The 16,417-nt window shown below is 41.1% G+C and overlaps 1 protein-coding gene across 2 annotated transcripts in view; it reads right to left on the bottom strand.

Moving 5' to 3' along the window:
* ELOVL6 (ELOVL fatty acid elongase 6) overlaps nt 1–16,417 on the bottom strand; it is a 67,287-nt gene that overhangs the window by 17,859 nt on the left and 33,011 nt on the right. The window contains exons 1-2 of one of the 2 annotated variants that reach the window (XM_048942423.1): nt 9,607–9,762; nt 6,129–6,260 (exon numbers count right to left, since the gene is read on the bottom strand). In XM_048942423.1, coding sequence (XP_048798380.1) covers nt 6,129–6,199 — 71 coding nt within the window. In that variant the 5' untranslated portion in view covers nt 6,200–6,260; nt 9,607–9,762. Of the gene's footprint in view, nt 1–6,128; nt 6,261–9,606; nt 9,763–16,417 lie in introns of those variants that run through there. The other variant, XM_048942421.1, reaches the window with a different exon arrangement.

The following is a 16,417-nucleotide window of genomic DNA, read 5'->3' as shown; positions in this document are numbered from 1 at the left end:
AGATAATCAAGCCACCCAATGAAACCAGCAATCACTAAAGCTATAAAACAGGCAAGTAACAACTCAAGCAAAATCTAAGTTACAGATAAAGACTAGCATTTGACTGAATAAAGAAGGCTTAAAGAAGCTAAAAGTCATAATACAGCTGCAATGAGATGCCCAGAGTCATAAATTAAATGGCAGCTACAGGTCTGGAGTCACTGATCTCCCTTTTCAGCTCAGCACTCCTGCAGGTGGCCCAGCAAGTCTGCCAGGGATGGAGCAGCAATACAGGGAAGGTGTGGAGTGCCATAGGCATGAGGAAGCTCACCTGCTTAGAAGAATACCTTAGAAAGAACATTTTACACTTGTCGCATGGTGGTGGCTTAGTTAAACCGTGATCTGCTTACGCAGGCTCGGTTCATTACTCTCCCAATACACTTGTCAGTATGTTGAGAGAAATCAGCTGCCATGGGCTGGGGCAAGGTGACTGCATGAGAAAGGTGCAATTTGGAGTTACAGAGGATCAACACTCTCACTGATTTTGAGTGGGGACAGCAGTGCCGAATGGGTGCTACAAGTAGTTTCCAAATAACGCACTGCATTCACTCTACATTCAGTTTTCCAGTTACCAAAACAAACAAATAGGAAAAGAAATCCACTTTTTTAAAGAAAGGAAGCCCACTTTTGTGCTAAATTCAATGGCTGCCAAGAAAAGTTTTCAAGAAATGTTTAGATGCTGTACTGAGGAACATAGTTTAGTGGGAAATATTGGTGATAGGTGGGTGTTTGAACAGCATTATCTTAGAGGTTTTCTTCAACCTTGGCGATTCTGTGATTCTAAAGAAAGCAATTTTAACAGGAATTGTTTAGCCAATGCTATCTGCATCTCCTGTAAAGTTGCATTAGCTAGGTCTCATGTGGCTTCAAACACAGTTCTGGGAATGAAGATGTTTGTCATGAGATGCTCTTCTTATTTAGAATAAATAACATATATATTGGGCATGTCTTCCTGATAGGACTTTATTGCTCCTAGTCTGTATGGTTCTTCCACCTTTACGCTGTTATTTTAATTGCAGATAGCATTTGTTCTGCAATTTATAAATGCACACTGCATAGCACTGTTTGCATTTCACTCTTGGGATTACAACTATTAAGTCTCAAGGATTTGCCTTCTTTCCAACCACTCTAAACTCCTGCTTTTCATCCAGCTTTCAACTTTGGTTCCAAAACGGTAACTAAAAGACGTTCCCAATATCTTTTAAACAAGAAAACCAGTTAAGTCTATATAGATGAGCATGGCTCAATTGAAATAAATCATTAAGTAGATATTTGGGTTCTGAACAATCTCACGTTGAGAATATCAATGCTTCTCAAATATAATTCCCTTGCTTTCAAGTTTAAAAGAGAGAAGATAATTAATTCACCTTAAATGCTACTTATTAACTTTAATACTATTTGGCAAATATTGCTCTTTTCATTAATTTATGTTCTCTTTAAATGCATTTTCAGAATCTATATACAATTTCAGAGTATTTTAAGATTTTAATGGGCTGTTCAGCAACATATGAAATAAAGTTGTGTTTTAATCTCCGTGGTGAATGGCAGACCTTGGGACTAGATGGAAATTTCAGTGAGTTTTCATCAACTGTCTTGTGCATAGGCATCATAACCAGAAGGTATTTCAGAGTCCCAAATACAAGCAATTGGACTCCTGTTTTTAAAGTTATGTTCAGTCCTTTCAGTTCAGCTCATCTCAGGACTGAGCTGCAGATATAAAGATTTATTTTGGATTATCTTGTTGGGAGCAATCTGCAGAACAAGCACATACCTTTCTTTCTGACTGAAGGAACTGGAGCTGTTTACTCCAGGGAAAAGGAGGCTGAAGGGAGACCTTATTGCTCTCTTTCAATACCTGAAAGGTGCTTACAGAAAGAGCAGGATTGGTCTTTTCTCACTGGTGACAGGATGAGGGGAAATGGCCTCAAGTTGTGCCAGGGTAAGTTTAGGTTGGATATCAGGAAATGCTTCTTTACAGAAAGGGTTGTTAAGCACTGGAATAGGCTCCCCGGGAGGCGGTTGCATCACCATCCCTGGATGTGTTTAAAAACCATTTGGATGTGGTGCTCAGGGATATGATTTAGCAGAGGGATGTTAGTTAGGGTAGTATGGTTAGATCGTGGTTGGACTTGATGATCTTTAAAGTCTTTTCCAACCTTATTGATCCTCTGATTCTACAAAATGCTGCTGTGCTTGTGGAAACAAATCCATTACAGCAGTCTCACAAAAGAAAAGTGAGTAACCTTCTTCCAGTGAGATACTTTGGCTGTGTCTTTCAAATACAAAATAAGTTGCTACTGGAATATTTCATTTCTGAGGCTTTATGAAAGACAGCTAGTGGTCATTCTCACCATTTCAGCCTCTTGAAGAGAAAGTATTTCCCAGGAAAAATGACATACGGATACCCTATACTGACATCAGCCTCTGCTACAAAGCACAGCTGAAGCTGTATTAGAATCTGCACATCCTCAAATAACGATAGCAACTTTACGAATGAGTAGTCTGGCCAAACAAAGACAAATCATGCCTCCAGTCACAATCAGACTTAGCTTCTCTCTTCCTCCTTGCATACAACTGCACCACAATGGATGCTTTAGTTTCCTTCTCTCTTCTATTGATGGGATTGTGTTCCTTAAGGAAAACAACATTTTGCTATTATTAGTCAGCATCCTGACACTGATTCTTCTGCTGAGAGCCCTTTAAGGATGGAGAGTGACTGAAAACGGTGCCATGCCACTGTCTTCTGCGAAGGTAAGGCAATCAAACCCTTGTGTGAGCTCCTTGATGGCAGTGCTACCCACACACACACTCTAAGGCCCATAAAAAGAAGAACAAAAATCCAGCTGAGATGTAATGAAACCATGAATTAATGATTACACATCCTTCTGTGAGACCCTTGGTCCCAGCTTTGCTGATTTTTAAGATGCCAACATAGTATTTTTGATATACACTAACTAAAAAAATACTTTGGTGTCAATGAATGATCTTAACTTCTTGTTCAAAGGAGCACAAACATAGGACTAGCAATTCAAACTCGTGTTTTTGTAGATTTTTCACTCTTGGAAATTTTCTTAAATACATGGCTGTCATTTTGACATGCAGGTGAATCAGCAACAGTTTCTTTGGGGTCTTATAAATTTGAAAAACAAACAGTGGGATCCCGTTGACAAAGAACACCACGGAGCTGCTCCCACAGGACCTCACTGCACAACCAACTGGCTGTGAATGAAGTGCATTAAATGGAAGAAAAAGAAAAAAAAAAAAAGGACTGAAACCATGTCATGCCACAAAACAATGTCTTCAGTGCTTGAAACAGATCAAGAAATCTACTAGAAGGAAAAGAACCCAAGAAAAACATCCCAAACTAATTCATCAGCAAAAGACTTCAGAAGATCATGTTTTCACAGTGGTTTCAAAGTGAAAAGCAAGATTTATTGTCACTGCCTTTGCAGAGGTATTCACATAGAAGCAGTAACTTTATCCCAGAGACAAAATGTTTGAAACTAGTTGATGTTTCCAAAGGGAAATAAAGCAGCTTTTCTGTCTCTCAGATCCTGCTGGCTGCCAGTGTTGACACAAAACTTACTCTTACCGAACTCCCCGAATGCTTAGCAAGCTCAGCAGGGTGTTGTAGCTTGTTTTGTTTATTTATAAGCGTAGCAGGTTTCCTACAGTAGCTGCTACCACATTTAAAGGATCTTGGCAAGAGCAAGGCGCTCAGGATACATTGTGAAGGAAGGCCATGTCATTGCCTGGCAAGCAATTTCATGGGCTTTTTTTGTTTGTTTGTTTTTTTAAGTCCAGAACACAATTTTTCCAGCCTCTGCTAAGTGTTACTATTTCTGAGGATATTTGAAGTCGGTAAAAATGGTTGGAGTGCTAGCAGAGAGATAAACAAGGACTCTGGAAAAAAGTCTTGCTCTGACCTTGAGGCTGAGGAAAATACTGAGGGCTCTCTAGGCAGGCTTTTCTTCCTCACTATAACTGCTCACAACAGAAGTACATTACTTAGCATTTCCTAAAGGTATTGTAAAAATCATAGTATTTCAACAGCCCATAAAGCTAACGAGGAAGACTTTTTAAAATTGAAGAGTATTTTCCTGGATCTGTAATAAGTAAAACAACAGCATCTAAATCTATCCAAGTTCACCTTCAGAGGAAGCAGAAATATCTTTCAGATCAAGCATGTGCAAATGAAACACCTCGTCATGAAAGGAGCCAGAAAAAACGTCTCTTGGAAAGTAAAATTCAAGTTCCTTGTAAAGCTTATGGCAGTCAAAGTCTAGTACAGCTGGCTACAGAGTCAATAAAGTTGGGAGTGACTCTGGAGTGTTCATTCTGGCAACATGACGTTTCACAAAGGTGAAAGCCACATTTTAGATTTCACGCAGACTTCCCCATCAGCTACTACAGACTGTGCATTAGCTATTTCATATGATTACGATTGAAAACTCCAGCTATCAAGTAATGAACATGTTGATTTCAAAGTCTGAATGTTCTCAGTCCACCTACACAGCACTTTCACACCATAGCGCACACTGCTATTTGTTGATTACCGCATTGCTTTGTTTTTGAGAACTAACTAATTAGTGAAATTGCTTACAAGCCCCATACTGTGCATGTCAGCCATAGAGTCAACCCCAGAACAACATGATTTTAAAAATCATGCCAGTGACCCTCTTTGAAGCACAGTTATGAAGTTGCGTGTCCTGCCTGCAGGTCAGGAAATGAACTACAACCTCTCTGCATACGTCAGCTTCTTTCTACTGGCTATGCTCAATAACAAAGTATAATTGGAATATATACTTAGGGATCCAACTGGCTAAAGATCACTTTACAAACTGATTCACAAATGACGTGTCACCTAAGAAGCAATTCAGCAGTTGCTGAACCTCACCAAGAGATGACAATTGTGTACAGTAACAACAAAATGATGTTAGACACATAGACGGGAGCACAGCACCAAATGCCATAAAACAAAAACAGTAAATTTTCAGTGTTAGAAATTGCTCTCAAAGTTACCCCAGAACGCTCAAAGCTTTTTATCTTATTATTATTATTATTTTAGGAATCTTTAAATGATTAAAATCAAGCAAACGTAGTTTGAAGTTCTACAGGTAGCACATTCCAGCTAAATGAAATAAGTGAAAAATGTAATTTATTTTTCCTCGCCAGAGTTTTAGGAAATGCCAGTGTGGATTCTGAGAAGAAAGGAAATAAACATAAGAAGGCAAAATAATCAGACTTCTCTATTTCTGCTTTGATTTAATCTTTAGAAACTCTCAGCCTAAAATACTCCCATCCTGTGAAAAATAATTCAACCTTCATGGCTGCTCAGTACGCAAACATGCTTTCTGTACTTGTGAACTATTCAAATCAGTAATTATTATACTGATACTAGAAAAAGACACTGGTATCAGTGTTAGATATTTGTTTACAAATTTTTCTATACTATGTAGAGTAAATTATCAAGAATGTGAACCTGATTTCCCCATACTCAGTGATATACAAGAAACACACATCTAGAGCTGTCCATCACTAAAACAGAGCCTTTTTGCTGTGGAGCCACCCATTTCCTATATTTGTAAGCTCTTCACTTCTGATGGAATAACCAGAAGCCAAATTCCGATCTCAGTCACAGTGGCCCAGGTTTATCTCACTGTAATAGAGGTCAGAACCTCAATTAAATATTCCATATATGCAGCCATATAAATGTAATGCCAACTAGCAAATCAGAACAAGACTGGCGTCTTAATTCATTTATTTCCACTTGTAGTTTGTATGGTAAATTTATTGCAAGTGATTCAATGACTCATGCTTTTTCTCCCGTCCTCCCTTTCTTTTTCACCTTTGCTCTCCAAGAACAGTGCTGATTTCTCCCCTCTCTGAATGCTGTATGATCTGGCAAGTCAAAGGGGACCATTTAAATTGTGAGGACTGGATCAGGACATAACCTTCGGGAGTAGCACTAAAGAAAGGCCACTTCTGGGCAAGTTTGTTGCCATACTAGCAATGCCGTTAAACCTTACAAAACCAAAACCCTTTTCAGAGACTACTGTTGAAAGCAGTTGATGAGAAGGAATGCCTACCTGAAGACAGCAAGGCTCAGGGACCAGAGCACTAGTGGTTTCCTCAGTTCAAATTTTGCTCGTTTATTCATAAGGTGCCGACCACCAAATATGAAGGCAGCGTACAGTGCTGAAAATAGAAAAGATTTCTTCCTGCAAAACAAAAACAAACAAAAAAAACACCCGTTAAGAACTGAATTAGCATCAGATAGATAGCAGAGTCACAGCTGGACATAAGTACCAAGTACTTCTTTGTTTCCTTGAAAGGAAACTCTGCAGAAGACATTCCCGCAGCCCAGTGGAGATTTCTGTTCCTGTATGAATCTACACACCAGCATATAGGTCCAGGTATTACTTCAAGCAAAATTGATCCTGGGGTAGTTCTGCCCAAAAGGACAGCCACATTTAGCTGTCTTTCTCGGTTTACAAAGACAGATCTTCTGTGAAGATCAGAACAGACACTAGAGAGCTCATGCAGACCTCCACCTTCTACCAGCACGAGGTGAGTGCTTCATGAGGTTTTGTGACTTGTTTGTTATTTTCATATCCTATTTCCTGGTACTTGGCAATCTTGTTTCCCACTGTTTCTTACTACGAAATGCTTAAAGATCTTGAACATTTCCAGGCAGTATGGCTCTCCCACCAGGGCCAGATGCAAGAGGTCAATAGCCCCGTTAAGCTGCAATGATGCTATGTCATGCCTTGCTTACAATTGCCATTGTGGGAACTCCAGTGAATGTGCTGAAAGGTCATGCAGGGCTCTGCAGTGAGGAACTTCAGTGATACTGGTTAAACTGCAAGCCTTATTTTTCAAAATGCCTGACAGTAGCCCGGCTCAGCAATAATCAGCAAGCATTTGAACTCTGGTACTACAATTCATTGCAAATCAACCACTGGATGTCAGAAATGGACTCAGTCTGGGATTTTTTCCCACACATCACTATATTACGCAGAGTAAAACACCATTAACATACAGCTCTAATGGTGGCCTGACTGGGTGGCTATATTTAGGAGCAGATTCTTCTCTACAAAAGCTATAATTATATTCAATAATATCAGTGGAATATGGCTTTGCATCAGGAGGTGCTGGCTCTTTCTGAATCCCTAAAGGAAAGACACACACAAACTTTCAAGAAAGCCAACTATTTTATCAATATCCCAGGAAAGGTGATGGCAAGCAACAAGATCTCACGTCCCTTCTGACGCAGGAAGGAGGAACACTGTGGTCTTCATAACTGTACTGGACTTCTTCCTTCCTCGCAAGATACACCATAATAATTCACACTAAGTGATATTTCATTTTAGTCCTTATTACTGACATTATTTCTTGTGAGTTCAGTCAGCTGAATGAGGTCAACAGCCAGATTACACTAATTAGAACAGATTAATTTTAGGTCACTTTACTAGCTTCTTAATGAGTTCAGCATTGTCTGCAGTGACTGCAAACAGCATTCCCATTGCACACAGCTTGGTGCTGGCAGTACTACACATGAGGTGTGACTGCTTGCATTATGTGATGCAGAGAGCAGCTGGAAGCTGTTTCAGACAAGGAGTGAGGCAACACTTATTTCCTACAGAGAGAAGAACAATACTGAATGAGGATTAGTTTGACTTTGAATGCATTTTATTTTTATTTTTGATGACTCCTAATGACTTTTGATAACTCCTACTTTTGTCAGCCAAAGGTCTTAGAATTTTCCACACTCTGCAGCATAATAGTGGATAAAGGACTGGTTAGTCCAAGTGATACATTTATAAAGGAATTGCAGAAGTATGTACTCTTATTAATCTGTTAAGAAGAATTTGATATTACCCAGCCTCCTAGCAATAATTTTGTTATAAACATTCATGAGAGGTTCATAACTACAGACTGGTTCCTAGACTGGAGATACAAAGCAACAGCAATCTCACAGCACTCAATTATATCTGATGCGCTTTCAGTCAAAGAGAGCTCATACCAAATGAGGCTTTTTAAAGACAGAATTTTGGTTCATTCAACAGCACTGCAACTTTTCATTACTGCTATCTGTAGAGACACTAAGTAAAGCAGAACAATAACAACAACCTTGAAGCTTAGAAAAAATCCAAACCCCAAGTAACTCTGGCAGACTCACATCCATTAAATTCAACGCTAGCATGTTCATGTGTTTGTAGTCAACACTGTTCTTCAGGGTAACACAGCAGACATAAAGACAAGGCTGCCAAATCCTCCACATTTTTCTGACATGTCTGTTTCTCACAGTTGTCTCCCACCTTCCTACATTTTCAGACTTTGGGGACTAAGTACTATCTATACTGAATACAACTTCATGTCTTGCTGTAGAAAGTTGCCAGCTTGTTCCCCCAGAAGGGAGGCAGAGGAATTTTCTAGACGAGCTGTAAGATGCCCTGCTCCATCTGGACATTCCTATGAAAAGGGAAAGGCTGAAAACGCAGGTGGAACCCCTCACCTAAATGCATGCTAATAGACTCAGGCTGCCAATGCTGCACAAAGCGCTTCAGTCACTGTCTCATAAAAATTTTAAAGCAGGGGCAGGTACTACCTTCAGCTGGAACACAGCCTACAGTTTTTGACTGACCCTCTGCATTGTGTAAATCAAACAGAGATTTTATTTTTTATAGAAGGTTTGCATACTTATCACTGTCCAGAGGCTCATGCCCTTCATTAGATTTGCTGCCTGTTAGAGCAACAAAGACAGGAAAGAAGAGAAGGAAAAGAAGCAAAATTGAGAAGAAAGAGGCGGAAAAAAAAGTGATTTAAGAACACTGAAAAGAGAAGAAATGACATAACATGTAAAAATAACAGCCCAAGGCCTCGTGATGAGTCTCACATACAGCAGCACGAGCCATTCTGACATCTGTGATGTGAAGTGGAAGTGAGATTACTCTAAACACTGCAGTGCCTCCAACGAGGTGTTTGCAGCCCAGATGTACTGTTATCACTTTCTTATTCTGATTTCTCATTCTTATTCATTGTTGTAGAGCTTTCTGATACTAGTGAGGAAACTGATATAGATATATAAAATTTAATACTTTCAAAGGATTTTCTTTAACGGTTAAGGAAATTCTCACAGAAATACACAAAGGACAACCTTCGTTGATCTTTGAATTACTCTCTGTAAGGTAACACAGAATTAGCCCTATTACAGCACTCAGCAGGGGTACAGTAAAGTGAAGCAGGGCTATCTGCTTTGATTTACCTTCCATAGGTTTTTAGACATGCTTTTTATAAAGATGTGTTTATATTCCGCACGCAGAACTCATTCTTAAATTCATTACCACTTCTGCATAAGCAGTTAAAGGCAACAAGTCAAAAAAAACCAACTACATCCCAATAGCCAAAGCAGAGGCAATTTCAGGGTCCTGATGTTTTTCTTGTGGCATTCTTCATCAACATTTTGTTTACTTTACAAAAAATACACATTTCACTAAAAAGAAACATACACATACAAAAAAACCCAAATGCTTAGTAAGATGAAAGACATGACACCTTCCTTACCTGCTTCTCCCAGCTTTCAACAGAGAAACCAGTTGTGTTTATTATTGAAACTTCAACCTTGAGAGCCTAAAACAACTGTAACACCATAATGTGATGGAAAGTACAGTGATAATACTGGGGTAGCAAACTCCTCAGCTGTAGCAAATAAGGACAAGCCCAAATGCAGCAAGCCCTTAAATGAGGTCTGGGAAGGAATAGATCCTGGCTCTACCTCTTCTGGTCCCACAGGCACCTTGCATGCACCTGAGCTCCCCTGGGTTGGTCCTGCCTTCCCACCAGGTGCTCAATCACTGGTTTAGGCTGTGACTTAGCATTTCTGCTAGAGCAGCATAAATCACACAAGCATCTCCATGACTGCGGTCCACTAGCAGTGGCTAGCAGCCTTAGCAAAGGAACTTTCTCTTGGAGGCTTGTTTAAGTATTGTACATTCTGCATGTACAAAAAAAAAAAAAAAAAAAAAGTGTGAAAATGCTTCACAGTCTCTCAGGGTGTCTACTTCAGAAACACTGTCAAAGCAACCCATTTTCTCCCTCTTCTCAGATTCAGCCCTGACAGAGCCAGCACAAAAAGATGTGATGTATCAGATGTGTGCATGGAAACATAGTCTGAGAGCTGGCGCTGCTGCCTTTGTTTCCCATTGACCAAATCAGCCCTTATAATGGAGAAAAAGTGAAATGCAGAAGACGAAGACCAGCCTGAAATGCACATGGCAACACAGACCAATTTACTCCTACAGCCTAACCATCTTTTGACATTTATATTTAGAGCAGCCAGGACGAGTCAGACATGCAGATAGGTGACTCACCAATGACGCTCTTTGACGTCACAGGCTACTGGAGTGTAAACAAGGATACATCTCAGAATGATCATCTGATTTCCAAATCTTGCCTCTCAAGGAGTGCTCAGACCTTCAACTTCCTTGTGAGGGGCACTGCATGGTATGTGAAGGCTGTCCATCCCAGCAGCCAGGGCAACTCCCCATGCACCCCTCTGCCAGGGGCAAGAGAAGAGGAGTCGGAGAACAAGTCCCAGGCAGGGTCCACTATCCCCACAGCTGCCTTTTCACTGGGATCTTATATCCATCAACACATTTATGGCATTATCAACATCCAGAAGCTGCATCCTCAATCCACAGGCTCAAATCCATGGAAAAGCAGCCTGGTTTAAAGGGAACTGAACTTTTTTTGTGGCTTATTGCAAAAATCACAAGCATCTGTGATCCAGCTGGGTGCCTGCCTACAGATTCATTCCCCATCACCAGCCTGTGTGGGCACTGCTCCTGAGGAGGTAAGGTCAGGGAGTGAGGGGCCACACCCTCCTTATCAGCCACAAACTAAAGTGAATGCAGCTAGGGAAGAAAACAACAATGGGAAACCTTATAATTTGCTTTCCTTTTGTAGAGGAAATGTTAGGGAGGTGTAAAGGTGCTAAAATGAAGTTAAAATTCATGGACAAATGTTTTAGATAGAGTAGTCAAATTCAACTGTGAAGAATATGAAATCCCTTGGTCTTTATAATCTTATAAGCTTAATGAAAGAAACTACAAACCCTTAAAGCATGTAAGCTACAATCATAAATATCTGCAATGTCATGAGAGAAAAATTATTCTTCAAGTGGAAAGCAATGCAGAAAACAAAATCCCCAGAACTGCGGGCATTGAAACCAGTTGCCAGAAGTTTATTATCCCTGAAGACAAATCAGCTTTATTTTGGGCTCTGTCCCAGACTTCCTCCACTTCTAAGTTGTGCTGCGAACAGGGACCCTCCTAGCAGAGATAGTAGGTGACAGTGTGCTTGCAGTGATGGCAGTCTTCTGGGTGTCTTTACCTAGCGCAGCAATGAAATCAGCCTGGCAGGCTGGATGTCCTCACATTCTATTGATATCCCAGGTGACAGCATTCAGCCTCTGCTAGAGTCCATGTACATATCTCCAGCGTCTCCATTCTTCCTTAAGGACAGGCCAGCATCTGACCTCACTGCTGATGCTGACCATAAATAATTACTATAATGGCCCAATATTTACAGCATTAGAACTACAAGTTAACCGATAGGAATGTTCTGGCAAAATAATGACCATCCTTGGCCCTGTTAAGAGTCTTGAGTCTTCATGGCTGCTGATGTAGTCAGAGAAGCTTCCTCTCCAATGGGAAGCTTGGCTAAACTCATTATATCCCTTTGATACGCACCTACATAATGCTAAGAATTGTAATGGTTATAAGAGGTGATGAAAGCAGCGTCTCCCTGGACCCACCAGGCTTTGGTAGGCCTTTAGGCAGCTGCTGGAGAGATGACAGAGAGCAGAGAAGCCGATGTAGGTCAGAGCACTGAAGCTCTGATGAAAAGTTACAGTACTTTCACTCTTAATTTCATCAATGCAAATTTAAACCTCTGGCCTCTACAATAAAAAACCTGGAGCTAATAAACAAGCTCAACAGCAAGTGAACTTGGGGACTACTGACCTACATCTCTCCTGGTTAAAGCTGCTCCAGCTGTCACCTGAAAGCAATTAATGATGATACAAGTGAAGTTATGTTATACAGACACAGCTTGAAAATAACTAGATCTCCTATTGCCCCACTCCTTTGATCTGCTTCATCTGATCAAAACAATCAATGATTACGAAATTTAATGAATTTATATTTAAGTATTACATCAATGCAAGACCTACAGATCCAGCAAGACCCCTCGCAGCAATTTCTGAATGTTATTTATATAGACAAGTGCTGCTTTAGTCAGTGCTCTGGGGACAGACATTTCTTTATTTGACAGGACATGATGCAACACTGGAAATAACAGATTAGCCAGATTTTGCTAACACTACGTATATCCCTGCATATGCAGCATATGCAGCCTATGCAGGTCAGCTATCTCTTTCAGTGCAAGTGCAGCTTCTAAGTACCCTTGGAAACAGTGACTTTTGAATCCCCCAAAATATCGAGAATAAAAATAATAATTTAAAAAAGCAGTTGTTAAAAGTGGAAAAAAAAAATACACAAAACAAAATAAAAAACCCTAAAACATGAAAAATGCAGTGATTGCTAGCAAGTTTTTCAGTCTCACTTAAAAGACGTTCCAGCAGATGTTGCTTCCTTTCAGCCTTCTGCAATACTACCTCAAAATGATGTTGCCTCAACTGCTACTGGATTGCAAAACACAAACAAACAAAACACTTCTGAGCACGTTCACAGTCAGAAGAGACACAGGATTCTCCTCTGGAGCAGAGCGTAGCCTTAGAAACAGGGCAGCCACAAGCCATGTACAAATAAGCCTTTATATGTCAGGCTTGGGGACCACCTTATGGATAGGATCACTTTGTAACTCTTTCAGTGCTGGCAAAAATTAAATTCTCCTTGAGGAAATCAAGCTGAAGGGATGCCTGAAAAGCATAACAAATTAGAATGACCTCACTACACTTCTACTCCTCATCTAAAGGCTGAGACCCAGACAGCAGGCCAGCAATGCCATTTTGTGGCTCAGGTCTGATTAAAAAGAAATATTGGTGCCAGTGAGATCTCTGTAGTAGAGCTGCAGGGTAAAACAACTTACTTTCAAAGCCTGTAAAAGCTCATTGCTCCGTGAAGGAGGAGGGGGACAACAGAGCTCACAAAAAAGATATTTGAGCTGAAAAGGAAATAAAGGAATTATTTCCATCATGCATCAGTGAAGAAAAATCAGGCCACCTGGAGAACAACTACCAGCTCTGACCAGTCCTGCAGTACGCTTTGCATGATGGCAAAGATTGCTTGAAGTATCTAATAAAATCTCAGGATATCTGGCCTTTGTCTACTGCTGTGTGATCAAGTAACAAAGGAAGCCAATGGAAAAGCTGCAGCAAACCTGAACTCAATTCTTAACTAAAGGAAACCAACAGAATCCACCAAAAAAAAAAAAAAAAAAAAAAGTGCAATCTTGCATCTTTTCAGCCGTATCTCTAAAACAAAGAGCCCTTCCAAACAGCCACTCCCTCTTTTACCAACTGGGTAGCAGTTTGGAAAAACGTTTTCCAGCAGCATGAAGAAGTTCAGAGCCACCACAAGGCAGATTTCCATGTTACTGCCTCCTTATAACATGATGCTCTGCCTATCGTCCAATATGACCCCCAGCAGGGAACGTGTTAGTCAGCTAAGTAATAACTACCAAGTAACATTTTGAGGAACTAAACTTCTTCACTACGTATGTAAGAATGTTATGATCGAAGCAGAGGCTTCCATCCTCAGATTAATACGTTAATTTATTTTTGAGTACTTTCTATCTGTTGCAATTCTCATTTCATCACCATGACTTACAGTCTCCTCCTTAAATCCAGAACTGTTTTACCTGAATCAGTGCCTTTAAAACAGAACATTACAAAGATAAAGGAAGAGGCAAGCTAGCCTGAATCCAGCTAAACATATTTGAGAAGAAAACAGCCTGAGAAATACTGCCAAAGGTAAACCAGTGGAAGTAATTTTCTCCTTATGGTCACACTTCTCAGTAGCCAGCTCAGAAAGTAACAGGCCGGATGCCACTCCTAAAGCCTGCAGTGGAAATGAAGACTGGGCAGGAACGTAGTAAATGTCTATGATCCCCACCACCCCTTCCCCAATTACTCCCACAGCCAGGCTGTTTTTCAAGCATTTTTGGCAAACATCCTGTTTGCAGTCCTGAACCTGCCTGTAGCAATAGGCATAAACCTGCAGGAGTGGCACAAGGCAGTACAAAGTACACAGTATTAATGTGGCTTATCTAGTATCCTGTCAGCAATAAGTTGGTGACAGCTCATTTGGGCTTTTCACCCCTGCCTAAACCTTTGTGCCTGAGGCAGGCGCCCACATCTCTCTTATTAGAGGTGATGGGACATGCCAGCTTGGCCTGGCTGAAAAGCTGGGGTCTTTCTTTCCCTTCCAACCATGAGAGCACGGCTGTTCCCTGCCCTTAGTTGCCACCTCACCTAATTAGATGGGATCCTAAACTGCTTAGCAGTATTTCACTTTCCATCGCAGCACAAAGAGCCCAGGTTACTATAGGATTAGCAAGCGTAACATTTAAGTGTTGTGTACACATGGAGAGGTTCAAATCCTAGTTTCTGCCAAATCCTGGTCGCAGAGGACCTGCTGGAACACAGGAAGTGCCAAAAGGAAAGGAATCTGGACCAGGGTGGAAGTGGCTGCACACATGACACTGCACAAACGAAAACCAGCATGACCAGGAGGGAGCAGTGACTGGCACACAGCTCCAATGGAAGGAAATAAAAATGCTTTTAAACAATTCAAATACCATCTTCAGAATGTAATGACCTCGGTGACTAAGGAACAAATTACTGTAAACAAAGAAGAAAGCCTGCTGGCATGTCAGTGATACCACTTCAGATGTTTTAAAATAGAAAGCAGTCTCCCACAAAAGTAGGGAAATAAGTGATCCAACCTTCGCTTTTTTCCCAAAGGTCGCATAACCAAAATCTGTTTTACATTTCCATAGATATTCCTTTTGCTATCACCTCTCTTAACTGAATTTCCACCACCGATTTTCCCTGTAACTGTTGGATTTCACTCCAGGGCAGGCTTACTAACTTAGGGCTTATACAGAGGTGAAAAAAAGTCTGGTTTAGGAAAGAGCCAGCGTACTCCTCAATAAATTTTTATATCACACAGAAGGTGTGATGTATCCATTTATTCTCATCACCTATCCTTACCACTTTCTTCCAGATGACTTTTACAAGACACCAGTAAACCGTGTCTCCTGCACTTGCCCACTGCTCCTGTCAAGCTATGAGCAGCTGCAGTAACTATACACAAACCCATTTTCATTAGTGCCTCGTGCAAGGATGCTCTGATGCTCCCTTGGCAGCTGTGTGCAGGATCTGGGGGGGCAACACAACAACCGTCCTTTGCCCAAAGCAGCGCCATCCCAGTGCCTTCCAGCCTGCACAAACCGGGAGCTCCAGTTTCTGTGCAAGTGCTCTGCACACACATTAACAATAGCATGCTTTTACAAGCTTCTCTCCCTGGGAAAGGCAAATGCTATCTCTTTGAGGCTGGTAATGATCAACGCAACTGCATGTTTGCTGTGGAGCTAACACAAGCATCCAGAGAAAAATGTGTAACAATGTGCATTCAACAAGTTTTTCCGCTTTCCTGATACCCTAGAGCAAATGGCAGTTTGCCTACATTTACTGCTTCCCTTTCTCTTTTTCCCCTCAGCTGTAGCCTCCTTTGAGATTATTAAGACTAAGAGCAGTATAAATGCAGATCAGGGAGTTTCACAATTACCCTGTTCAGACCAAGCTCTCACTACTGTCTCAAGCTCAAAACACCAAGTGGAAAGAATTTACTCCTTTAAGAATCCATGCCAGCAATTCTCTTCCCTCCCCATCTCAGTGTTTTTTCATTTTATTTTTCTTTCCTGCCTCCCATATCCACAACAACTTACAAACATACATGTGTCCCTGCATCTCACCCCTTCCACGCTCAAAAGCAAAAAGTAATTGGCTGCTGCCATGGTACTGCAGCTACACCTGGACATCAGAAGCTGTTTCCAGCTAGTGACTGAGTGTGCAGAGGGGTCTGAGCAATCTGAGTGATGGAGCATTTAGAAGGAGGCATGGAAGGGAAAGGCCTTGCAATGAACGCCATGTTCTCGTGGCTCAGCTTCTCAACCACATTTCTAAAGAGTATCAGATCCAGGCTGCAACCTGCACTCCACCCATCCTGCCCCACCCCGGGAGCTTTTGCCCTACATAAAACAAGGGAGTTACAGGGCCACAAGCCAGGCGACGGGCATAACGCAACTTCAGTCACAGCCGTACCAGCCTGTATGCTTAAGTCTGCAGATA

This window comes from Lagopus muta, chromosome 4, assembly GCF_023343835.1.
Source record: "Lagopus muta isolate bLagMut1 chromosome 4, bLagMut1 primary, whole genome shotgun sequence".
NCBI classification, from domain to species: Eukaryota; Metazoa; Chordata; class Aves; order Galliformes; family Phasianidae; genus Lagopus; species Lagopus muta.
This window is presented reverse-complemented; position numbering and strand designations above follow the sequence as displayed.